At 42.4% G+C, this 26,592-nt stretch overlaps 1 protein-coding gene across 1 annotated transcript in view; it reads left to right on the forward strand.

Moving 5' to 3' along the window:
• LOC145389633 (uncharacterized) overlaps nucleotides 1-26,592 on the forward strand; it is a 430,407-nt gene that overhangs the window by 271,483 nt on the left and 132,332 nt on the right. Inside the window, exon 5 of the mRNA XM_080264871.1 lies at nucleotides 8,601-8,709. Within this exon, the coding sequence (XP_080120997.1) occupies nucleotides 8,601-8,665 (65 nt within the window). The 3' untranslated portion in view covers nucleotides 8,666-8,709. The remainder of the gene's footprint in view (nucleotides 1-8,600; nucleotides 8,710-26,592) is intronic.

Below are 26,592 nucleotides of genomic sequence, written 5' to 3' on the forward strand. Positions count from 1 at the left end.
CTTGCATGTAGGGATGCACTACACATCCACCTAATCATTGTCGTTTCTGTACGTCTGAGCCGGCAGATATCCTCCTCCTTTACTGCCCAGGTCTCACTACCATACAGCATTACACTCCTAACACATACTGCATACAAAGACCCCTTAGCACATAGGGAGAGCCCTCTCAAAGTCAGAAGAGGCAAGAGCTCCCTGAACTTCTTCCAACCACTTCTCACCCTAGCCACAGAGCTAGCTCTAGCCCCACCTCCAGCACACAACATGTCTCTCAATTAACAAAACTATTCCACACACTCAAGGGATTCACCAGCAAGTTCAATCCTTTCACGCCTGACAATCTCCACCTGCTCTCCCTGACACGCCATACACATAAAATCAGCATTATCTCGCAGTCTACCTCTGATACCACTACATCTTTTGTGCACCCATTTATCACAAACACCGCACAGGATAGAATTACTTCCCACGCCCTTGTGGTAAACTGCACATGACCATTCTTTTTCATCTTTGACAGTACCGACACCAACCTAGATATCATCACTTTTGTTTTATCTGCATTTACCCTTAAGCCCTTGTTCCCCATACCATCTCTCCACTTCCTAAACCTTTTCTCCGCCTCCCTTTCGTTCTCTGCAGTCAACACCAAATCATCAGCATACAACATCTCCCACGGGAGTCCGTTTCTAAAGTCACGTGAGAGGGCTTCAAGTACCGTGAAAAACAACATGGGACTGAAAACTGACCCCTGATTCACACCAACTTTCACAGAAAACTCATCACTCAAATCTCCATTCACTCTTACCTGGGTGCGAGCACCCACATACATGGGCATAACCACCCCAACCAGCCACTCCTCCAAGCCATTCTTTCTCATTGCCCACTTCACCCCCTCTCTAGGGACTTTGTCAAAGGTCTTTTCCAAATCAACAAAAACAAAATACAGATCCCTTCTCCTACCAATATATTTTTCCTGAAGCTGTCGAACAATGAATATGGCATCAGTGGTCTCCCTACCTGGCATAAACCCAAACTGCATCTCATCAATATTCACTCTTTCTGTAATCATACCTTCTAAAACTCTCTCCATTACCTTCATTATCTGATCTAAAAGCTTTATACCTCTGTAATTTCCTCTTTCCAGGGCATCACCCTTCCCTTTATACACATTTACAGTGATACTCTTCAGCCAATCATTTGGGACAACACACTCATAAATAATCATATATATCAGGTCAGTGACTAACCTCACCCCTTTATCTCCTGAGGTCTTCAACATTTCGGCAGTCAACCCAGACACACCTGCTGCGTTCCCCACCTTCATCCTGCCTATTGCCACACTCACAGTAGCAGCATCAATCAAAGGCTAAGGGCCAAACACTGGATCTGCAGGCTCCAAACCTTCCCTGTCTCAGTCAAACTCCTCATTCAACAACCAGTTATAATGCTCTCTCCATGCTTCTTTAATATCCTCACTGTTCACCACTACCCTTCCTTCATCATTCTTCACACACTGCTCACCTATAATATCCCGATTATCCCTTTTCATTTGATTTGCCACCTTAAATATCATATTTTTCCTTTCCCTATGATTTAGGTTATCAAGTAAAAGTCTCTGTGACTTAGACTTTGCCCTGTATATCTCTCTTCTATCCCTATGCTTGGCAGCCAAGTATTCCTCCTTGCTACCACCCTTCTTCCATTCCTGGAAAAGCCTTCTTTTCTCCTTAACTGCAGGTTCTACACCCTCATCCCACCACCAAGTTACTTTATGTCTTGGTGATCCTGTTGTCCAACCTCATGTTACATCAGTAACTCTCAGAAGATTGTTCTTGAGGGCTCTGTACTATTCATTAATGCCTCTGTCTACAGCCCCCTGTTCAGCCACCATTCTTCTCATCTCGATATAGAAGGCATCCCATACTACTTGGTTTTTCAGTGTCCATATTTTCCTCCTAAGTACATAAGTCCTCTTCTCATTCTTTAAGCACCATGTCACAAATCAATAGTTTGTGCTGCTGCACACATTCCTCACTTCCTGCAACTTTAACATCCCTCACTAACCTCCTATCGGCCCTCCTAACCAGAAAATAGTCTATCTGACTGCTATTTCCCCCAGACTCATACGTAATTAACCTACTGTCTCTTTTCCTAAAATATGTGTTGCACGCAATCATGTCCGTTGCCTCCCCAAACTCAAGTATCCTTTCCCCTTCCGCATTCCTTATACCATACGCACATCCCCCATGTACTCCTTCATAACCTTGTGCTGCTTCACCTACATGACCATTTAAGTCCTCTCCCAAAACCACTATCTCATCATCCCGCATACCACCTACTGCACGTATTAAATCATCCCAAAATCTGTCATTCTCTGCTTCATCCAATCCTGCCTGTGTAACTGCAGCTATCTTTCTGCCGAATAGAATTTTCACTACCAATATTCTATCGCTTACTCTTATAACATTCATAACATATTCCACCCATTTCTCCACAACCATCACACCAACACCCCCATATCCGTCTGTCCCCCCCTGCCAAAACAACTTATAGTAACAGTCCTTCCCAACAATCTTTCTGGCTGATCCACCCCTGTACCGGACTTCCTGCAAACATGCCACATCCACGCACCTCCTACTGAATGCCTCAACAACTTCCCTCGCTCTTCCCCTCACACTTCCCACATTCCATGAACCCACCCTCATCCCCCTGGGTGATTTACTGTCCTCAGGCTTGCTTTGAAACTTAAACTTGTGTTCTGTCATAGTCAGGATTGATAAAGAGGGATAAACATAGACATACCACAGGCCTCACTCACTGTACTGTTTTTGTTTTTGTTTTCTCCTGAATATTACAGTAATCCCTCGCTATCTGATGCACTCTCTGTACGATATTTTGCCTATACGAGCGATCTTCTTTAGTACCCTTGGCTCGCTATACGACTGCTCTGGCTCACACTTACGATCGCACAAGCACTGTTAGTCCAGTGTTCCTCAGCACAAGTCGATAGGCATTTGTTTGGAATTGCAATCACCACACTGTGGATGGTGGTGCGGCCACCCATCAAAGCCTAGTCTCTCCCGCTCTTCCGTTTGATTCACTACTTTTGTATTCCTGTGCATTAGCGATGTGATTTTCAGTATTATTTCTCACCTAACCTCAAGTACAAGTTCCGTGATGTCTTCTAGGTGGCCTGCAAACTCTAGTGCCTCCGATCTCAAGCCTAAGAGAGCAAGGAAGAGCTTAAATTTGGAGTCCAAGTTCAACATCATTGGGAGTCATGAGGGAGGCGAAGGGGTAAGCTCCACTGCTCATGCCCGTGGTCTGGCCGAGTCTGCGGTATCAACAGTAGTGATTAAGAATGCTGCGAACATTAAGAAGGCTGGTGAAATGAACCCCACTCCTATGGCCCAGACGATGACCCGGCAACGGGAGCCTACAGTGGATGAAGAGCGTCTTCTAAAAATTTGGATTGATGACCAGACTCGGCGCAGCATGCCCCTATCAACCTCGCTCATGACAACCAAGACCTTATCCTTTTGGGATGACCTCTTGAAGAAGGGCTACACTGTCAGAGAGGGGACAACGTGTAGTGCTAGTAAGGACTTGTTCGATCAATTTAAGAACCTGGCCGACCTGCATAACGTTAAGATGACTGGAGAGGCAGCTAGTTCGGACCAGCCTGCTGCTGATGCCTTCAAGCCTATGCTGCAGAAGAGGATAGAGGAAGGTGGATATTCAGCCAAGCAGGTAATTAACGTTGATGAGACTGGCTTATATTGGAAAAAAATGTCATCAAGGACATTCATTGCAAAAGAAGAGAAGACAGCACCTGGCTTTAAGGCTTCAAAGGATTGCCTAACCCTGCTGCTGGGGGGCAGTGCAGCTGGGGATCTGAAACTGAAGCTGATGTTAATTTATCACTCTGAGAACCCCAGGGCCCTTAAGGGCATCATTAAAGATTACCTCCCTGTGTTTTGGAAGGCCAACAAAAAGGGGTGGATGATGACTTTGCTCAACCAGAGCTATGCATGTAACTATTTGTCCCTCAGGCTTCGTGACTATGCAGCAGAAAACAATCTTGCTAAGCATTTCTTGCTGATTTTAGACAATGCCCCTAGCCACCCCCAGAGCATGGACGACTGGGCTTTTAATATAGAAGTGATGTTCGTGCCCCCCAACACTACAGCCCTTATTCAGCCGATGGACCAAGGTGTGATTGCCGCTTTTAAGGCCTTTTACCAGTGTCGCACCATGAAACAGCGTGTTGAAGGAACTGACACCCCTGACAATCCCACTATCAAAGAATTCTTGGGGAAATATAATATTAAGAAGGCCATTGACAGCATTGTCGAGTCCTGGAAGGAAGTCACAGAGAAGACAATGAATGCATTTTGGAAGAAGCTCTGGGAGGAATGTGTCATTGACTTCCCTGGGTTTACTGACGTGTCTGCAGTTCGCAGGGATATCGTGAGGCTCTCACACCAGACTGGGTTGAATGAGGTGGATGACGCAGACATTCAGGAGTTGCTGGAATCTCATGAGCAGCCACTGTCGAACGAGGACCTTATGCAGCTGGAGCAGGAGAGGGCCCTCACTGAAGACAACCATGAGGATGAGGAGGAGCAGCCGCAACAAGGCCTTGACTTGAAGACACTCTGTGAGGTGTTCAGTGGCATCGAACACATCATTTACCTTCTCAAAGAATGGGACCCTAACCCAGCCAGGAGTGGGACAGCTGCCCATGGTATAATTCAAGCCCTCAGAGTCCACAGAGAAATCTATGAGTCAAAGAAAAAGCTGGCAGAACAAACCACAATCAACACCCTCATCAAAAGTTCAGCCAGCTCTTGAATCTCTGACTCATCCACCTCAGCCCTTGCTGAGCCACCCACTTCTGCCCCTGCTGAGCCACCCACTTCTGCCCCTGCTGAGCCATCAACTTCTGCCCCTGCTGAGCCATCCACCTCTGCTAAGTCCACCACAATTGCCAGCTTCTTCCAATGGGTAGCCAAACCTTCGACCTCCAGCTTCTTCCTCCAATGTGTAGCCAAACCTACGACCTCTAACTCACCCACCTCTGACCCTGCAACATCCACCTCTACTGTCCCTGCCAGCTCTTCACCACCAAGCCCATCCTCCCTTGTCAAACCATCCATCGAATGTTAAGTGTTTTAGGTGAAGAGGGAGTGAGGAGTGAGGGTTTATGGTGTTGGGACGAGTTTGTGTGGCACGTAAGTTGTATAAGTCAGTGTTTTTGAAAACGTTCTAAATTCTAAGTTGGATGTGTGTTTTTCATAGCTTTGCCATTGTTATCATTAAAGTTCAGCACATAAAACATCTTTTATTTATCACCTCCCTTGTCAAACCTTCTGTTGATTATTAAGTGTTTTAGGTGAAGAGGGAGTGAGGAACGAATGTTTACGGTGCCGGGACGAGTTTGTGTGACACATAAGTTTTATGAGTCATTGTTTACAAAAATGTTTCAAATTCTAAGTTGGATGTGTATTCTTCATAGCTTAGCCATTGTTATCATTAAAGTTCAGCATATTAAACATCTTTTATTTATAAAATATAGGTACAGTACAGTTTAAGGGCACATAAATACGAGTCTAGGAATGCATCCCTATTTTTCCCATTAAACCTTAAGTTCGATGTACGATTGCTTGCTATACGCTTGCATATTCAGGAACGTAACCCAATCGGATAGCGATGGAGACCTGTATTTCGTTCGTATCTGCGGATTTTTCATAAGTTGATACTTTGTAAGTAGAGGTCTGATTGAGTTGAGATTAAGAAGCATGTAAAGAGACTAGTGAAGAGGGAAAAGGAGAAGGTAAATGATGGTCTAGGAAGAAAAATGAATGCAAATTACTCTGAAAATAGGAAGTTATTCTGGAAAGAGGTACAAAAATGAAGAAGTGACATTGGAAAGAAATGTGAAAGTGAAGGATGTAAGTGGTAGATTATTAACTCATGGGGATGAAGTAAGGACCAGATGGAAAGAATATTTTCAAAGTCTGATGAATGGAAATGAAGAGAGCAAAGCAGTTGTTAACAAGATTGGCTGTGTGGGTGTGCAGAGAAGGAATGCAGTGCCAGGAAAGTGACACTCTCAGAGGTGAAGAATGCTGTGAAGCGGCTGAAAAATGGGAAAGCAGCAGGGGTTGATGAGGTGTATGCAGAGATGATTAAGTGTAGTGGTGAGAGTGGAATGAAGTGCATGTTGGAGATATGTAAGAAAGCATGGATGAGAGAAACTGCCAGCAGAATGGAAAAAGGCAGTGATTGTACCCCTGTACAAAAATAAAGATGAGCAAGGTGAGTGCAACATTTATTGTGGCATATGTCTATTAAGTGTTGTAGGGAAGAATTGTTATAGAGAAAGTAATAGAGATATCAGAAATCCTGGTGAGTGATGAACATGGTGGCTTTAGGAGTGGCAGAGGATGTGTGGATTAGAGACAGTATTTGCGGTGAGACAGATAGTGGAGAAGGCTTGTGAGAAGTACTGCAAGGTGTTTATGGCATTTAAGGATCTGGAAAAAACGTACAACAAAGTAGACAGAGAAGGATTGTGGAAGGTTTTACGCATGTACAGTGTAGATGTTAACCTACTAGGTACTGTCAAGAGTTTTATTATGGTAATGAGGCATGTGTATGGGTAAATGGGCAACCAAGTGAATGGTTCACAATCAGTGTAGGCAAACAATAAAGTTTTGTGATATCCCCATGGTTGTTCAATATATATATGGATGGGGTAATGACAGAAGTAAAAACACGAGTATTGGAGAGAGAGATGGCATTGGTAATGAATGGTGATGGATGGAATATCTCAAATTTGTTGCATGCTGATGTTGCAGTGCTATTTGCAAATTCCAGACAAAAGCTTGGTAGACTAGTGCAGAGTTTTGTAGATGTCTGTGGGCGTCGTGCCTTGAGAGTAAATGTACGAAAGAGAAAAATGATTGTTATTGAGAGAGAAAGTGGCTCCCAGTGTGATGATACAGTGAATGGAGAGAGACTGGAATTGGTGACAGAGTTCAAATACATGGGTACAGTGTTAGAAAGAGAGGAAATTGTACAGAAGTGGAAAGTAGATTGACCCAAGGAAGAAAAGTAGCTGGTGCTATGAAGGCCTTGATAAGAAACAGAGGCTTGAGTGTTGCAGCTGCGTGAGGCTCACATGAAGGGGTGTTAGTACCAACTTTAACATATGGATTTGAGACTAAGGTGTGGCATGAAAATGATTAGTCAAGAGTAAGATCAATGGAGAGGGGACTGCTGAGGATTATGTGAAGTAGAGAGTGGATAGCATACAAAATAATGTAATATGTGAAAGATACGGAGTGAGGAAGTCTGTGGTCACCAGAATCGAAGAGAGTGTGCAGAGATGGTTGGTCATGTGGAGAGAGTGGATAACGAGTAGTAAAAAAGGTATATCTGAGTGAATTTGAAGGAAGGAGGAGGCAAGGTAAGCCAAGGAGAAGGTGGAGGGATATGGTGGATGAGTGTGTGAGAAAGAGAGGTATGGGCATTTGTGAAGCTTAGGAACTGACAAGAGACTGAGCTGGCTATATGAATTTTGTACAGAGAAGTGCATAACCAGGGATTTGGCACCTCTTTATAACATGACAGCATTTGGATTGACTGTCAAATGATTATATGTAAAGCTACAGAACGTGGTGAAATTTTTTGGCCTATCTGACAGAGCTAGGATTTCGTGGACTTGAATGATGAGTGAATGGAAGCGTGGTTCATTGAACTGGGCAGACTTAGGCTGTCTGGACGTTGCTACTCCTCACCCCGCCCTAGGGTGGGAAAGGAGATCCATATGATGATGATGATGTATATGCTCATGAATGGCATTGTGCTTTGCAACTATCTATCTATCTATCTATCTATAGCCCGACGCCCTAATCCCGCAAAGGGTGGCCGCAGACAAAACGCCTCCAAGTCACTCTGTCACCCACCATTTGACTCCCTTCCCCCCAACTCACCCCCCCCTCCCTCATATACCTCTCAACTCCATCCCTCCACCTCATCCTCGGTCTACCCCTCCCTCTCCCTCCCTCCACCTCACCCACATACACCCTCTTAGTCAGTCTTTCACTCTCCATCCTCTCCACAGAGGACTTTGCAACTACTGGTACATATATTGTATACAGTACTGTATAGTGTTATATGTTGTTGCTCAACCCTGGTCAGTCTGATTGAGCAGACCTGTAGACTGCAGGTAAGCAGTTGATGTTATGTCCTAGTGTGGCATGTGCTGTGCAGTGCTCCATTATTTGTGCTATGTTGTGTGGGCCTGTTTTATAGGCGAGACACATGTCATCTGTGATTCCATCCAGTACAAATCTAAGCTAGTACCAGGTGAAAAGTGCTGGGTGATGTCTTGTTCTAAGTCTAGGTAGAGGAACTGGATTGTATCTGTTTAAGGACACCTCCTATGGTCATTATCAGGAGAGGGGAGCTGTAATACTGTATAGTGTACTGATCAAGGTCTGCTTTTGTTAGCATGTTTTTAATGTGGATAGAATTGGAGAACTACAGGGTTTCTAAAGTACAGTACTTTCAGTTTATTTGTTTTTCCCCTGTAGGCAAGCAGATGAGAGTAATAATGGAAAAGAGGGAGCAGCAGCACAAGCCTGCCATCAAGTGGTGATTATGTGGTGAGGAAGAATTCACCCTACTGTCTTTGCTTCTCAGGTATGTTGCTGCCATTTTACATTCTATCATAGATTTTATTATGCTGCAATCATTTTACGTTGAGTCTTCCTTCTGTCATAGATTCTGTTGTTTTGCTGTCATTTTACATTTAGTCCTCCATCTGTCTGAGAGTTTATTCTCACTTTTTCTTCTAGAGTTGAATGCAACAGTTGTCGATATCAAAAATTAGTTGGTTCGAAAGCTAATATGGATAAAAAAAAAAAAAAAAGATAATATCTAGGGCTGGTGGTGGTACTGTCAAAGCAGAGGGAGAGTGGCCATGTGCAGTTCGCCACAAGGGTGTAGGAAGAATCCCTATCTTGCACAGTATTAGTGATAAGTGGGTGCGTAAGAGATGTAGTGGTATTAGAGGTAGACTGCAAGATAATGGTGGTTTTGTGTGTGTGGTATGTTAGGGAGAGCATGTAGAGATTGTCAGGCATGAAAGGAATGATCATGCTGGTGAGTCTCTGGAGTATGTGGAAGAGCTTTGTAATATGGGGGACATGTTATGTGGTGGAGGTGGGGCTGGAGCTAGGTCTGTGACTAGGATAAGGAGTGATTGGAGAAGTTCAGGGAGTTGTTGCCTCTCCTGACATTGAGAGGGCTCTTCCTCCATGGTAAGGGATGTTTGTATGCACCATGTGTTAAGACTGTAATGCTGTATGATAGTGAGACCTGGGCAGTAAAGGAAGAGGGTGTTTGTGGGCGTGAACATATGGAAGTAACAGTGATTGGATGAATGTGTGGTGCATCCTTGAGTCCGAGGCCTGGGGGGCAAGGTTTATGATAAAGAGTTGAGAGGAAGAATGGGACTGGAGTGTATTGGTGTTATAATGAGGAGTAGATTGAGAAGGTTTGGACATGTGGAGAGGATGGAGCATGGTAGTTCAGTGCAGAGGGGGAGAAGTATGAATGTTGGGGGTAGGATTGTAAGAAGTTTTTCATAATAATTTAGCGCCAGTAAATATTAGATTTTCTTCTATATCTAATGTGTATTGAAGTCCAATTAGCACAAAAATTTGAACAGTTCACCTATAGCTTAGTGCATTTTAAAGTTGAGCTTAGTGCTTTTGAAGATTTCTGCTTGCCAACACTGCATGCACTGTCAGCCATCACGACTCATGAGTGTCTGGCTTTGTGAGTGGGACCTTTCGAAAGTTTGGAAACTTTGTTGTGCCATTTTATGGTGTACAGTCGTGTTCATAAATAATCACCTATCCTCTGGTCCCCTGTTCCTCAGGGTGGCTCTTTTATGCACAGCAAGTCACACTGGAATAAGAGGGACTGAGAGAGAGGGGTCAGAGAGAGAAGAAAAGGTAGGTGGGGGGATGAGTGATGGTTTGGGAGTGGGGCGAGGGAGGGCAGAGAGGGTAGGTAGGGGAGGGAGAATGAAATGCAGAGTGGTGATCACATTATTGGTGTATTTTCTTTCATTCAGGGTAGGATATAAAGGAGTTAATATTCGGTAGATAATGCTGCATTGCACCTCGTATAGTGGTGTCAGATAACAAGCTTGATAACAAGCTTTAGATTGGTGATATGGTGGGCTGGCTTGTGAGAGAAATATACTGAAGTGACAGATCAAACATTAGTGTGGAGCCAGATATTTGTGTTTATCTGTGTATTTTGACTTCGGATCAGAATGAAATCTGGATGGCTTTGACTTCCGTAATGTTTGTGTAAGAAATGTCCTTTACCCATACAAGTAAATAATTTTTGGAACTAAATATCATTTTCAGCCTTTGATATGGCTGCGTCCATAGTACAATACCCTCGCGTCCAACACGCGTTTGTCCAGCACGATTCGTGTCCAGCACGGAGAGCAAAAAATTAGTACGATTGAATACAGTTTAATTACTGTAACATGGGTGCATTAGCATAACACGCACAGAGCTCCAAGAAGTGGGCAAAATCTGCAGAGTTCACCTCTAGCACGATCACCCCCGGTCCAACACGGTCATACTGGACGTTCCTGTGATGCTGGCAGCCAATCAAAATTTCTGATCAAGTTGCCTCCCCCACCCGCTATCGTGACGTGATCGTGATGTCACCCAATCAAAAATGCTTCTGCTCTCACGTGATGTTTTGTTTAAATTTCTTCCGCCACAGTGCCACTCAGTCGCATAATTCGCATTGGACGGTGCTTTTTTCTCGCTGCATTTTCTGCCCTTGCTACTGCATTTTATCCTGCTCACGATGCCTAGGAAGCCTTCTGAGAATTCCAAGAAGCGGAGGCACCTCCCTCAGGCCACCAAGCTAGAAATCATCGAGAGGAAGAAGAAAAGGGAGAGGAAAGTGGACATCGCCAAGACCTACGACGTGAATGAAGCCAGCGTGAGGACCATAATAAAACCCCAAGACAAGATCCTGGCAGCAGTGAAGGCTTACAGAGAGCTAGGAAGGGCAGAAGCAGGTCCTTCCATGGATGTGGATGAGGACAGTAATTCTGAGTGTGATTTCGCAGGATTTATGAGGGATGTTGAGGAGGAGCAGCAGCCATTACCCGCTAGTGACGCCAGCAGCCATCCTTCGGGGACCCAGTAGGACTACCCACAGCCTCTGATATCACCTTCCATTCCCAGCAAGCCCACCAACACTATCCTAAAAGGTTAGTTATCATTCATAGTACAGCACCATTTATTATAACTACAGTACAGTAATCCCGCATTTTTTGCGGATTTTTTGTCTACGGTTTTGCCCTCTCGCGGATTTTCTTAGCATTAATAAGTTCAACAAAAATATCCTTGAATATACAGAAAAAAAAAAAATTGAAATTCCCGCAGCTTCCAATTGTAGCGCGGTAAACTCACGCCACCCTCTGTCCCTTTCCCGTGGCCCCTCTGCCAGTGTTACCATATTTAGCATAATTTTATTCTTTTAGCATAATTTTGATCAAATTTTCGAGTCTGGAATATTTTTTAGCATATTAGAAGTTTTAGAATCATTCTAGCATAATTTAGAATGGAATGGAATATTTTTAGAATAATTTTATAAAAGCTACAAATCAGAGAGAGAGAGAGAGAGAGAGAGACGAATAAGGTAAGATGTTTGAATAGTTGGTTACTTTCAGTTTGGGCTTGGTTGGGTTGGACTAGGTTAGGTTAGGTTAGGTTGGATTAGGTTAGGTTAGGTTAGGTTAGGTTTTAGGTTAGGTTCGGTTTGGTTCGGTTAGGTTAGGATAAGTTTGAGCTTTGTACTTTACCCATGAAACCTAGGTTTTTCCGATGGATTTTGGTATGATTCATTCGATTTTCAGCTTCATTTCAGTCGGAAATGACCATTTTCTGTGTTTCCCCCCCTCCCTATAACTGCCGATTCCCCAAAGATCCCTCATTATTTCAGGGGGATGGGGGGGGGTCATATCTCAAAATCTGGTTATTTCTGACGGAAATGATGCTCAAAATCGAACGAATCACATCAAAATCCATCAGAAAAACGTAAGTTTTGTGGGAAAAAGCAGTATGGGTAGATACCGATATTTATCCTCTTACTGTATGTAGGTTCATTTTAATATTTTCATAGTAAACAATATATAATTAATATGTTGCACGAATATGTATAGAATTTTATCATTTAGCTTCAAGTTAGCATAATTCATTTTTTACTTGGAACAAATATGCTCAATCTAGCATAATTTTTTCATTGCCCTAGCATAATTTCGTTGTTTGGATATGGCAACACTGCTCTCTGCCTCGCATTCTTCAGTCCATGCCTGACTGCCATAAGTGGCTGTTGTGGTTGTAACCACACTATATGAGCCTCTTGCCTCCCACTTGCTTTCCACATGGCCCCAGGACGTAAGCCAGCCTCACCAAAGGCTAATAATACAATTAGTAAGAACTCCAAAGTGACAAAACGATCAAGTTATGACCTTAGCAGAGAAAATTGTGTTACTGGACAAGCTAAGAAACGACCGTGCGAGTGTTTGCTATCACCAGTTAATGCATCTTTTTATTTTGTACTGTTTTGTTAATAAATGTGTAGATAATTGTGTATTACAGTACGGTGTTTACGTTTTTCCTTCATAATGGAGTATGTGCTTTCAATCTTGTAAGAAGGTATTTCGGGATGAGTATGGAGGTTTCGGGACAATTCACAGTCACAACAAACACAAAACAATTCGCCTTCATTAATGAAGATAGCTATGGGTGACGCTAGAATATAATTCAAAGGCGACTACAGCGAGGAAGAAACAAGTTAATTATTGACTAAAGGTGCAACTAATAAATAATATCCAGAACCTACACTACTGACCATAGACTTTGCTGGATCCCCCTGAAATATATTTATTAAAGTATTGATTAATTAATAATAAGTATATTGATGAAAGTATTGATTAGTATATTTATAGAATGGCAGGGAATCATCCAGGGTGCGAATTGTTCTGAAGGGGAATCGTCCATGTTTTGACGGGGAATTGTCTGACGGCGAATTGTCTCGCAATCAGTATGGACATGGACTGTGTGATGGGCAGCATGGTGGACACAAGTGCAAGTTTTCAATTGTTAATAGAGTATTCGCGGAATTGACTTTTCGCGGGGGTTACAAGAACGTAACTACCGCGAAATATGCGGGATTACTGTAGTACCAATATATGTAAAGGTATATGGTAGGTATTTAGGGTGACTTTTCCTAGGGTTGCTGACATAATTCATTTTTCCCCATAAGCTCTGTTGTTTGTCCAACACGTTTTTGGTCCAACACGGGACCTGTGCATGACAATATTACCGTGTTGGACGCGAGGGTACTGTAAATCTGATCATCCTCTTGGTACACTTCCTCTATACAGTCAGTATCATGTCAACTCTTTTATGGCATCTCTATGTGAAAAGGCAATTGAAAAATCTGTCTGTCTCTCTGTCTACTGCCAGACACTTTAATCCCGTAAGAGATGGCCACAAACAAATCGCCTCTTTGTCGCCCTGTCTTCCGCCATTTCATTGCCCTGCTCCCAGCTCACACCGCCCTCTCTCATATACCTCTCCACTCCATCCCTCCATCTCATCCTGGGCCTCCCCCTCCCTCTACTCCCCTCCACCTCACTCACATACAGTCTTCTCGGCAGTCTCTCACTCTCCATCCTCTCCCATTGAAAATAACTTAGCAGTAAAAGGTAAATAAATTTGATGTTTGTGCACATGGGTGGATTTAATGATATCTCTCATAATCTGTTAGAAGAAAAATTAAACAGAATCCTACCTAAACCTCCAAAATGTATATAATTGTCAATGTTTACCGATATTGGTCAAGCCAAAGGAACCAGGAGTTCTTGGTAAGTAGTCCAGTGGCCTCCTGCCTTTCATCTTGCTGTCTTTGTGGCACCAGAGAAACAGTGTTGTTCATGGTTTGCTGGTTTCGTCTGAACAACTCCCACTTGTCCTTGGTGTGCTGTTGGAGGAGTGTCCGTGTCCTCTCTTTCTCTGGTTCCCACACACTGAGAATCTGGTCCCACACAGTCATGATGGCTCTGCACTAATGTTTGATCTATCATGTCAGTATATTTCTCTCAGACAGCCTTTGCTATTGCCACTCTAAAGCTTGTTATCTGATGTCGCTATACAAGGTCAAGGTGCAATGCAGCATTATATACCAAATAGTAATTCCTTTATATCATGCACTGAATGAAAGAAAATAGACAAATAATGTGAGCACCACTTCACATTTCATTCTCCATCCTCACCTCCCCTCCCTCACCCTTCCCCCCCTCCCTCACTCTACTCCAGTATCATCACTCTTCCCACCACCCACTGTCCCTTCTTTCTCTGATCCTTCCCGTCAGGCCCTCTTATTCCAGTGTGAATTGCCGCACATTAAAGAGCCAGCCTGTACGTATGTAAATACACCTAGGTTAAGGTAAGTTTATCAGTATTGTATTGTTAAATACATTAAAGATAAATTGCTTATTAAATATTTAGTGCTTAGGGTTGACCAGTAATACTTGCTAGACAATGTTATTGCATTGAGGTGACCGACCATGATTGCTTCAAACTTTCTGGCAGGCTTTCCTGGTCATTCGGCAGTTTCTGCTCTTTCAGCACCTTCTTGGTCCTGAAGATGTCGAATGAGAGGACTTTTACACATATATATATGTATATATATATATATATATATATATATATATATATATATATATATCTATCTATCTATCTATATATATATATTATATATATATATATATATCTATATATTCAGTAAAACCTCGATTTAACGGCACCCTAGGGGGTCCTGTGTGTGCCGAAAAAAACAAAATTCCATTAGATTGGGGCTTACACCTATTGATACCACCAGAACTCACACTAACACATTTTAACACATTTTTAAGCATATAAACATGTGCAGACATACAAAATCAATAAAAAAGTTTTATATTTAGTAAAAAAGAAAGCAGGTAGGTGTGGTGTTGTAGTAAAGTCTATCTATCTATTGCCATACTCCTCAGTCCCGTTTGGGGTGGCCACAAACAAATCGCCTCCAAGTCGCCCTGTCCCCCGCCATTTCACTGCCCTGCTCCCAACTCACACACCCCTCTCTCATATACCTCTCCGCCTTATCCCTCCATCTCATCCTCGGCCTCCCCCTCCCTCTTCCCCCCTCCACCTCACTCACATACACTCTCTTCGTCAGTCTTTCACCCTCCATCCTCTCCACATGGCCAAACCACCTCAGTGTGTTCCTCATAACGCTTCCTATCACATCCACATCCACACCACAACGCTCCTTTATATCCTCATTCGTCAGCCTGTCTCTCCATGCGACTCCACATGCTCCTCTTAAATAACTCATTTCCACTGCTGTCACTCTTGACTTGTGTCCTTCCAACAACGTCCAAGCTTCACTTCCATACGTTAGAGTTGGTATCACAATACTGTCATGTAGTAACTTTTTCACTTCCATGCTCACTTCCCTGTTTTTTTCACTGCCTTCAAAGAACCAGCAATCTTTCTTCCCTGCTGTACCCTTTCAAGCACTTCACCCTCCAAACCTGCTCCTTACTCATCACACTACCCAAGTACTTAAACGTACTCACATTTTCCATTTCCTCACCATCCAGCCTCGCTGTACATTCACTGCCTTCACCTCTCTCAAAGACCATCACTTTACTCTTCCCTACGTTCACCTTTAGATTCCGTTTCTTACACACTCTTCCAAACTCATCCACCAAGCCTTGCAGCTCCCCTCCGTCTTCACTCAACAACACAGTATCATCTGCAAACAGGAGTTTCCAAACACTATCCTCTCTCACCAGGGCCACTCCAACATCCACTACCCTACCTTGTACCTCTTTTATTACCCCATCCATATACAGATTGAACAACCATAGAGACATGACACATCCCTGTTTCAACCCAACTTTCAAAGAGAAAAATTCACGTAGTTCACCATCCACACGCACTGCAGCCTTCGCACCATCGTACATACTCTTCGCAGCATTCAGCAACTTCCCATCTACTCCATATATTCTTAACACTTTCCACAATCCTTGTCTATCCACCCTGTCATATGCTTTCTCCAAATCCATGAAAGCCACATACAACTTCTTTCCCTTCTCTAGAAACTTTTCCACTAAAAATCTAAGAATGAATATCTGATCTACGCAACCTCTTCCCTTCCTAAAGCCTCCCTGTTCTTCTCCAACTAATTTCTCTGTTCTTTCTCTAACTCTGTCGATAAGTATCCTACCATACACTTTTCCTATTATACTAAGAAGACAAATGCCCCTATGATTACCACACACTACTTTTTCCCCTTTTCCTTTGTACAAGGGAATAATTATACCTGACTTCCAATCCTCCGGGACTCTACCTTCCTCCCAGGCCAATCTGCACATCTTCCACATCCATTCTACTACTATGTCTCCTCCATGCTTCAGCATTTCACCACACACTCCAGCAATTCCTGGGGCTTTCCCCGATTCAACTTTCTTCATTGCTTCCACAACTTCTATCCTACTGATTTCTTCCTGTCTTCTCGCCTCCCTCCTTCTCCCAGCCATTCCCCAGCCACTTATACTCGCATTACTTCCATCCTCTTTGTTGAACAATTGTAGTAAAGTACTGTACACTAATCCAGGTAAGTACAGTACAGCTGAGTCTTCATATAACACAAGATAGGTTATGCAGAACCACATGCAAAATTGATTTCTTGCCAAAACGTGACATATACTGTATTTACATGTAAAATATGAGGTTAGATTCTAGGAGCCTCATATTTTTCGTTAAAAATATATTTAAGGATAGATTTTTAGAAATACGTCTGCCTTAAGGCACCGAAGACAGTGTGTTTACATACGACCTCGCCAACTGGACACATCAATGCATAGCTACTGCATTCTAACCTAACCTAACTGATTAGTTTTGCCCCCTAATACTCCCCATAAAAATTTTAATCACCAAGGATTGCCACTAAGCCTCTTGACAGTCCTTATGAGGAATCAAGCATAAACTTGACCTAATCGACATGTGAATAATGGCCGGCCAGCAACACGCATATTTTTCGTCACGAGTCACTTTCGGTACTAATAAAAAAAAAAATGCCGTGTGAAACTTTTTGAAAGCCGTTAGTCATCAGCAGTAAAGGAAAAAAACACTGTAAAGAAGTCGTCAGCATGGAGTGATTGCGTATCTCACATCTCAGGTACAGTACACTCGAATGCAGAAATTGTGAAAAATAAACAAGTCATCCAAACAGTATAATTTGTATGACAGTATAATTCACAAGAACTATCTATTCTATCTATTGCCAGACGCCATAATCCCGTGCGGGGTGGCCATTTGACTCTGAGTTATTTGTTTTTCAGGGAAGGGCACTAACCGTCCACCAACCCACTTGACACGTAGGGAGCATGTATGGTTTGGTTATGTGGTTACCACCCAGCATTGTAAATGGTTTCTTGGCTTACAGGAAACCATTTGGCTTGTCACTCAATGTAAAGCCACCTGTAATGGAAAGAAAAGCAATAAGTAGTGACAGAAAAGATGGGAGAAATAGGAAGAGAGGAGGGCAGGCACAGAAAAAGAATGGTAAAGGCTAAGGAAGAAGTAGGCAGCACTACATCAAGTGAGTGGATGATGGTCGCCACCACTTACCACTTCACAAGAACTGAATTCACATAATTATCTTGCCTAACTGTTTATGTCAACACGTAGTGTCTTCATGTACAGTATTGTAAGATCCGAACTTACTTGACCAAAGATCGTCAGTTTATAACAAAAAGATTGAGCATAAAGCCTTTTTTTTCTTCTTTTTTTCACACTCGTTGCACTAAAGGTGAATACATGAATTTTACTGCTCCATCATTAACTTTTTTTTCCAACAAAGGAAACTATCCACTTGGTGAACATCCCGACTCATTTTCTCTGTCTGATCATTTGCATTTAAGCTGCAACGCTACACGCCACTTTGTCCAACAATTTTACATTTTCATTTAGAATAAATGCTTTTCTTGTGTTCATAGCACTTTCAGGGTCCTTAGGCATAACTAAAGTTAGTTTGGAACTACATGCTCAGTTCTGAGAGGAAACGAGGAGCATGGAATTAAGCAAATAAACTTCTCATCACAGTGATCGTTCACACAACACTGAGGTAGGCAGCAGGCTGTGGCTGGTGGTATGGGGGTCACGTGGGTCGGGTCGGGTCGAGGAAACCAATCAGTGTCCGACAAAAGCATAACACACAAGTTGTATCTGGAAAACCAGTACCAAAACACCCTTTTCCCACAGTTTGCCTCGCACAATTGAGTGGTATTACCGTGTTATTATATAATTATGAGAGAAGTTACATGCTCGTGTTATTGTAAGATCGTTGTTTCATTTGGTCTTAAATTGCGACTCTACTGTACAGTAATTCAGGTAAGTTAGTTGGCAGGTTGGTGTAGAATAGATGGCAGTATGTAAATAAGTTCACAAAGTTATGAAGTCTATAATACTAGTTCTTAAATCTAACCTTACATGCTAATTTTTTTCACTTTGGGGTCAGGCTAGGCGGGAGGAAGACTGGGTGAGCCTAAACATACCCAGTTGGCGGGAAACTGCAAACAGACGATCAAGATGCACGCAGCGCCCGCCACATCTGAATTTCTTTCCAATTTTTACCCATTTTGGGGGAATTTATAAAACTTTTTTGCTTAAATATTCCTCGAGAGATTTGTGCTGTTAGTTTGGGGTTGTCGTTAGAATGAATGCCGTTAAATTGAGGCTTTACTGTATACTGTACAGTAATCCCTGCACTATCCAGACGCCCACTTTCCAGACACCCCACTTACCAGACATTGTGGGCCTGGACCTTCGGAACCCAAAAATGGCCAAAAAACAAAAAAAAATCCCCCCAAACTCTGAATTTTTTCCCACTCGTAATTTGAAATTGCCATGCGGTGCTGAACAGCTGCTTACACCACAGCCCCTTCTCCCTTTCCTTCCTCCCCCCTCCTGTCAGGGTTGCCATTTTGTATTTTTCATTACCAAATGTGGGCCAATTTTGGTAATGAAAAATTCGTTTGGTAATGAATCAGAATAATGCATTACCAAGTGGATTTTTCACATGTATGAGGATACATTTTGAGGAGTAGACTGTAGCACCAGTTGAGCAGGGCAGTACTCCCGAGGTGGATGGAAAGCTGATGACAGGGAGTGCTGGAGCTCCCGTTTCATCAGCCCTCAGGACTAGTTCCTGACCATCCCCCTTTGCTGAACTTTTTCGGTGTCTCAGTTACACAGAGAGTAGGCCAGCATGCTCTCTAATACAAATTTCTCTAACTGTCTACACCGAACTACATGCACAGTACACACTACACTTTCTTTTCCAAAATTCAAAAAATTATGGCATTTCATCACCCAGCCTCGGAGTCCCCAGGGGGTGGGGGGACCAAAAATGCCCCCACCTTCTGCCCCTCTCCCGGTGACGACTCGAGGTGCCTGGAGCCACTGTCTGACTCTCTTCTTCTTCATTTCTGCAACATTCGAGGCCTTTCCTCTAACTTTCGCTATGTTGAGCACCACCTCTCCTCCTCTAAAGCTCACCTTCGTTTTCTAACTGAGACTTAGCTGTCTGAGGCAACTGACAGCAAACCCTTTTCTGTATCCTCCTACTTTCTCTATACTCATTTCAAAGCCAAAGGTAGCTGTTGTGTATATATACTCAACGAGTATCTTGCTCTCGTGTTCCTGAACTCGATTCTTCTGAATTCTCTACACTCTGCCTTCGGCTTTCCTGTAATTCTCTGACTAAATATATCTGTGCTGTTTACTTATCCCTTAATTCTACTGACTATCTAAAATTCTTTGACTACCTTACTTCTACGATGGAACACATTCTGTCCATTTCTCCTTTCTCTGAAAAATGTTCACCACCACCTTTGGCTCTCCTCTCCTTTCACTGATCCACCTGGTGAACAAGCATACATCTTTTCTATCCTTACTGACCTAGAGCAGCTTGTACAGCACCCTACCCGTATCCCAGACCGCCTTGGAGAGAGCTCCAATATACTTGACCTCCTCCTTACAACTAATCCTTCTGCTTACACTTAAACTTTTCTCTCTGTTGGGCTCCTCCGATCACAACCTTATCACCTTAACCTGTCCTATCACTCCTGTACGGCCTGTGGACCCTCCAGGGGAACGTTGTCTGTGGCATTTTGGAGCCATGGATTGGGAAGCCCTCAGGCAGTACTTCTTTGATTTTCCCTGGAATGCTTATTGCTTCCATGGCCGTGAGCCATCTGAGTGTGCCTTGCGCATTATGGAGGTTATTCTCTTGGGCATGGAAGCATACATTCCTTTCTCATATCCTTTGACTAACGCAAGAAAGCCTTGGTTTAATGACGCTTGTTCTAATGCTGTCCGCAACAAGGAGAGGGCCTACAAAAGGTACTGGAGCCAACCCACCCCTGAATCACATCATCTTTACGTTTCTGCCTGGAATCGTGCTAAGTCTGTTCTTCGCTCTGCTAAAAATAATTTCATCCATACTAAATGCTCTCAACTCTCCGACTCGAATTCTTCCAGCTCCTTCTGACACCTTGCCAAAAACCTTTCTAACAACTTTACCTCATCATCTTTCCCTCCTCTTTTCTACTCTGGTGGTTCTGTAGCTATTTCTTCTACTGATAAAGCAGATCTCTTCTCACAGACTTTCTCCTCCAATTCCACCTTAGACGATTCCGGTTCTGTTCCTCCATCAGTTCCCCCCTCTGACTTCCTCATGGCCAACATTAAAATTTCTTCAGCTGATGTATTTTCTGCAATCACTGGCCTCAGTACTAACAAGGCATTTGGGCCTGATGGAGTCCCTCCTGTTGTTCCCGAGAACTGTGCTTCTGTGCATGCACCCTGCCTAGGCAAACTCTTTCGCCTTTGTCTGTCAAATTGTACCTTTCCTTCTTGCTGGAAGTTTGCTTTCGTTTAGCCAGTCCCAAAGAAGGGTGACCACTCCCAACCCTCCAACTATCGTCCAATTGCTTTAATGTCCTGTATTTCAAAAGTTTTTGAGTCAAATTCTCAATAGAAAAATTTTGAGGCATCTTTCCTATCACAACCTTCTTTCTGATCGTCAGTACGGGTTCCGTCAGGGATGCTCCACTGGCGGTCTTCTCACATACTTTTCAGACTCCTGGTCATCCTCCTTTTGGGACTTTGGCGAAAGCTTTGCCATTGCACTTGACATCTCAGAGGCTTTCGATCGAGTCTGGCATAAATCTTTAATTTCCAAACTGCCCTCTCACGGTTTCTGTCCGTCTATCTGTGCCTTCATCGCTAGCTTCCTTTCTGATCATTCTCTAGCCGCTGTTGTACACGGCCATTGTTCTTCTCCTAGATCTATCAACAGTGGTGTTCCTCAGGGCTCTGTCCTATCACCAACTCTCTTCCTTTTATTCATCAATGACCTTCTAAGCTGCACATCTAACCCTATCCACTCATACGCTGACGACTCCACCCTTCACCTTTCCATTCGGTTCCCGCAACGCCCATCTCAGCAGTTACTTCAGCAAACAAGGGATGAGGCTATGGCACACCTAATGTCTGACTTGGCTCGTATCTCTGAATGGAGTAAAAATAATCTGGTTGTTTTTAATGCATCTAAGACTCAGTTCTTACACCAATCAGCCCGACAGAATCTTCCACAGGTATACCCACTAATGTTTAATAATATTCAGCTTAATCCTGCATCATCCTTGAACATGCTTGGGGTTTCATTTACTCGGGACTTATCTTGGAAAGATCATATTACATCTCTTGTAAAATCTGCTTCCAAGAGATTGGGTGTGCTAAGCCAACTCCATTCTTTCTTTACCCCTGCACAATTGTTGACTCTATATAGGGGTTTTATCCACCCTTGTATGGAGTACAATTCTTAAGTGTGGAGAGGCTCCCCACATACAGCTCTTCTCGATAGGGTGGAGTCAAAGGCTTTTCATCTCATTAACTCTCCTCCTCTTACTGACTCCCTTCAACCTCTGTCTCTTCGCCGCACTGTTGCATCTTTATCTCTTTTCTATCGCTACTTTAATGGTCATTACTCCTCTGAACTGCCTGCATGCATTCCTCCACCTCTACGATGGGCGCATAGCACCCGTCTAGCAGCAAACTCTCATCCCTTTTCTGTCCAACTCTCTAATGCAAGAGTTAACCGTAACTCTCAGTCTTTCATTTATGCAACAGGTCAGCTCTGGAACTGTCTCCCTCTGTATTTCCTGCTGCCTATGACCTCCAGTCTTTCAAATGCAGTGTGTCCAGGCATCTTGAAATGATCGGATCTTGAATTTGGCTCGCTATTGTATTTTGTTTTTCTCTTGGAGGGAACTGTTTTGCGGGCTCATGGTCTTTGGTTTCTTCTTCCTTGCATTAAAAGAATAAAAAATAAAACACAGGATGGACATAGTGGATCTGTTGCTCTCTCTGATTAATCTGCTAGCCTACACAGTGTGAAAATAAATCAACATGCTGTTAATTATAAGGAGAGTGATTACTTGTATTTCCACTTGTCTGTCTATCTATCTATAGCCAGATGCCATAATCCCATAAAGGGTACTGTATATATAATTAGTGAAGAATAAATGCTAGCTTTATGAATATGGTAATGAGTTAAATTTGGTAATGAAAATTGAGGAGTTTGGTAATGTGGCCGTTGCTATCTGGCAACTCTTTTTCCCCATCACCAACACTCCCAACAGTTACTGCCTAACTTCGATCGCGAGTAGATACTTATGGTAGTGGATGCCACACATGTTCGTTTTTTGTGAATAAACTACAATACCTCGCCACTAGACCACACAGGAATTTACAGTGTTGAGCAGTGTTAAGAAATTAGAATTTAGAGTGCTAAGAATTAACTCTGGAATGCAAATTGTTGGTTGAAACTGGCATGGTACAGTTAAGAACAATGTGCAGTGTTAAACAATTATAACTCACAGTGCAAAGAATTAAGTGCAGCACAACACTGGATTACTGTACGTCCTTCATGAGCATTTTCACCACTGCCAAAGCCTTAGAGAAGGCAGCCACAGACGTGCTGTAAGTACCCTGGCTGAGGTAAAGTCACTTGTAATTCCTCATTCTTTGTTTCTTTTCATTTATTTAATGCTTTATATCCATTATTGGTGTGAAAAGGGTCTTAAATAGGTTTAAATAGGTGCTATGGATGTCCAATAGGGAGTTGTATAGGTATTTTTCTGAGTCAGGCTAGGTTAGGGTCCTTAAGCATAAGTCCAGGAGGCTGGGGCCCACTTTCCAGAAGGGATCACTTTCCGGACATGCCTTTGGGCCTATTACATCAGATAGTGAAATGATTACTGTATATATATATATATATATATATACAGGTAACTCGCACGGAACATGTGGGTTTCGTTCCTACGGTGTTGTGTTAGGTGCGAAATCGCGTATATTTAAACTACCCCGTATTTTGCTCCCTAGACCCCCCAAATGTGTTGTTTTGCTGTTATCTGTCACTGGTAATCACTAGAAAGCACTTTAAGTGGTTAGAAGGTTTATTTAATGTTATAACTCACAAATACAGTACTCCAGAGCAAAACTTCAACACACAAATACTGTACGTAAACACAAGGAAACATTCCGACGCCGATCGTAGGTAATCTTATAAATCAGGTTAACTGGTACCAGTGCTTTAACATACAAGTACATACCAGAACAGTACATATTTAACTTAGAAATGCAGTGCTGTGATATCGAATGATTTCGGTACTGTTAGGAATGGCTGGAAAAAAAAAAATGTTATGAATACATTTTCACCTTTTTGATATATGTTTATGGTAGTTTCGAGTTATTTTTTACGTTATCGTTGTGCCCATGCTTGGAAAAGGGAGCGAAAGAGTTGAATTTTCAGTCCTAAATGAGAAAACTGCACGTCCTCCAAGGCTAGACTCTGCCACGGGAGAATAAAGTGGAGGGTCAGTCCGATTAGCAATAAGGAAGTTGTGTCACAACTTCCAGCTCCCACACCACGAGAATGGCTAAAAATAGAATCGTAATGCAGTTTCAGAACCAACAATAAGTCTGATTATTACGAATACAGATACAAAGCAGAAATAAATACGTTTACAGACGGGGAAAACGTACTTCTTCCGTCATAACATGTTCATCTTTATCATTTTACGTTCATCTTTATCATTTTACCTTGTTATTTTCGCAATATATATTGCTGTCTCGTAAACAGGGTGGTTGTTTGTATTTTGCAAGGGAGGAAAAAGATTGTATTTTCTGTCTGGGTCGAGATAATGGGTGTAACTATGTGTGGTTAGGCAAGGCCACGAGCGAAAAAATCGTACATCCACTCATCACGATAGCAGGTGGTGAACTGACAGATGATACATGAGAGGGTGAAGTCAAGGTCAGTCTCATGTCCCAGATTTTCGTTCACTTCCCGAAAGTTTTCACAGTTTTCTAGACGTTGCATTGCATCAAATGATCCAAACCATTACAGCAAACCTGAGCAAATAGGTAAAGATACCAAGACAAAAATGTATTTTTCTCTTATTATAAGTCTTTAACGAACAAACAAAAAAGGCAATATTCCGACGCCGATCATGGGTAATCATATAAATCAGGTTAACTGGTTACAAGGCCTTATTTAATGCTTTAATTGCTTACAAGTACATACCAGAACAGTAAATATTTAACTTACAAATACAGTTTGTACTGTAGAAAAGCAGTACAGTGAGAGTTTAACGAACAAACAAAAAAGGCAATATTCCGACGCTGATCATGGGCAATCATATAATTCGGGTTAACTGGTTACAAGGCTTTATTTAATGATTTAACTTTATTTAAGTGCTTACAAGTACAGTACATACGAAAACAGTAAATATTTAACTTACAAATACTGTACAGTACTGTGGAAAAAACGAACAAATAAAAAATGCAATATTCTGACGCCTATCAGGTAAACTGGTTATAAGACTTTATTTCTTGCTTTAACGTTATTTAATAGTACTTTAAGTTGCACATAAACTTACCAGAACAGTACAGTACTGTAAATATTTAACTTACAAATACTGTGCTACTGTACTCGGGAATGTCTCACTCACTGAATAATTTCCCGCCTAGATCGTCACGTAATCAAAACAAACCGCGCGCTGCGGTGACATTCGAGGATTTGATCTTTCAAAGGCCTCTCCTGCGTTAATTTGTAGTTTTCATAATGGTTTTTTAATCTTACGTTGTCTTATATGTATCCCAGCCCTTACCGTGTATAATTGCGAGCGCGTTCCGTGAGATCGTGTTCCGTTAGAGTTACCTGTATATATACTGTATATATATATACAGGTAACTCGCACGGAACACGTGGGTTTCGTTCCTACCGAGCCGTGTTAGGTGCGAAATCGCGTATATTTAAACTACTCCGTATTTTGCTCCCTAGACCCCCCAAATGTGTTGTTTTGCTGTTATCTGTCACTGGTAATCACTAGAAAGCACTTTAAGTGGTTAGAAGGTTTATTTAATGTTATAACTCACAAATACAGTACTCCATAGCAAAACTTCAACACACAAATACTGTACGTAAACACAAAGAAACATTCCGACGCCGATCATAGGTAATCATATAAATCAGATTAACTGGTACCAGTGCTTTAACTTACAAGTACATACCAGAACAGTACATATTTAACTTAGAAATGCAGTACTGTGATATCGAATGATTTCAGTGCATAATCTGTTGGAATGGCTGGAAAAAAAAAAAATGTTATGAATACATTTTCACCTTTTTGATATATGTTTATGGTAGTTTCGAGTTTTTTTTACGTTATCGTTGTGCCCATGCTTGGAAAAGGGAGCGAAAGAGTTGAATTTTCAGTCCTAAATGAGAAAACTGCACGTCCTCCAAGGCTAGACACTGCCACGGGAGAATAAAGTGGAGGGTCAGTCTCATTAGCAATAAGGAAGTTGTGTCACAACTTCCAGCTCTCACACCACGAGAATGGCTAAAAATAGAATCATAATGCAGTTTCAGAACTAACATTAAGTCTAATTATTACGAATACAGATACAAAGCAGAAATAAATACGTTTACAGACGGGGAAAACGTACTTCTTCCGTCATAACATGTTCATCTTTCTCTATCATTTTACGTTCATCATTTTACCTTGTTATTTTCGCAATATATATTGCTGTCTCGTAAACAGGGTGGTTGTTTGTGTTTTGCAAGGGAGGAAAAAGATTGTATTTTCTGTCTGGGTCGAGATAATGGGTGTAACTATGTGTGGTTAGGCATGGCCACGAGCGAAAAAATCGTACATCCATTCATCACGATAGCAGATGGTGAACTGACAGATGATGCATGAGAGGGTGAAGTCAAGGTCAGTCTCATGTCCCAGATTATCAATCACTTCCCGAAAGTTTTCAGTTTTCTAGACGTTGCATTGCATCAAAT

The sequence above is a fragment of the Coenobita brevimanus genome, chromosome 14 (genome assembly GCF_032717465.1).
Source record: "Coenobita brevimanus isolate Jiangsu-jjx chromosome 14, ASM3271746v2, whole genome shotgun sequence".
Taxonomy (NCBI): domain Eukaryota; kingdom Metazoa; phylum Arthropoda; class Malacostraca; order Decapoda; family Coenobitidae; genus Coenobita; species Coenobita brevimanus.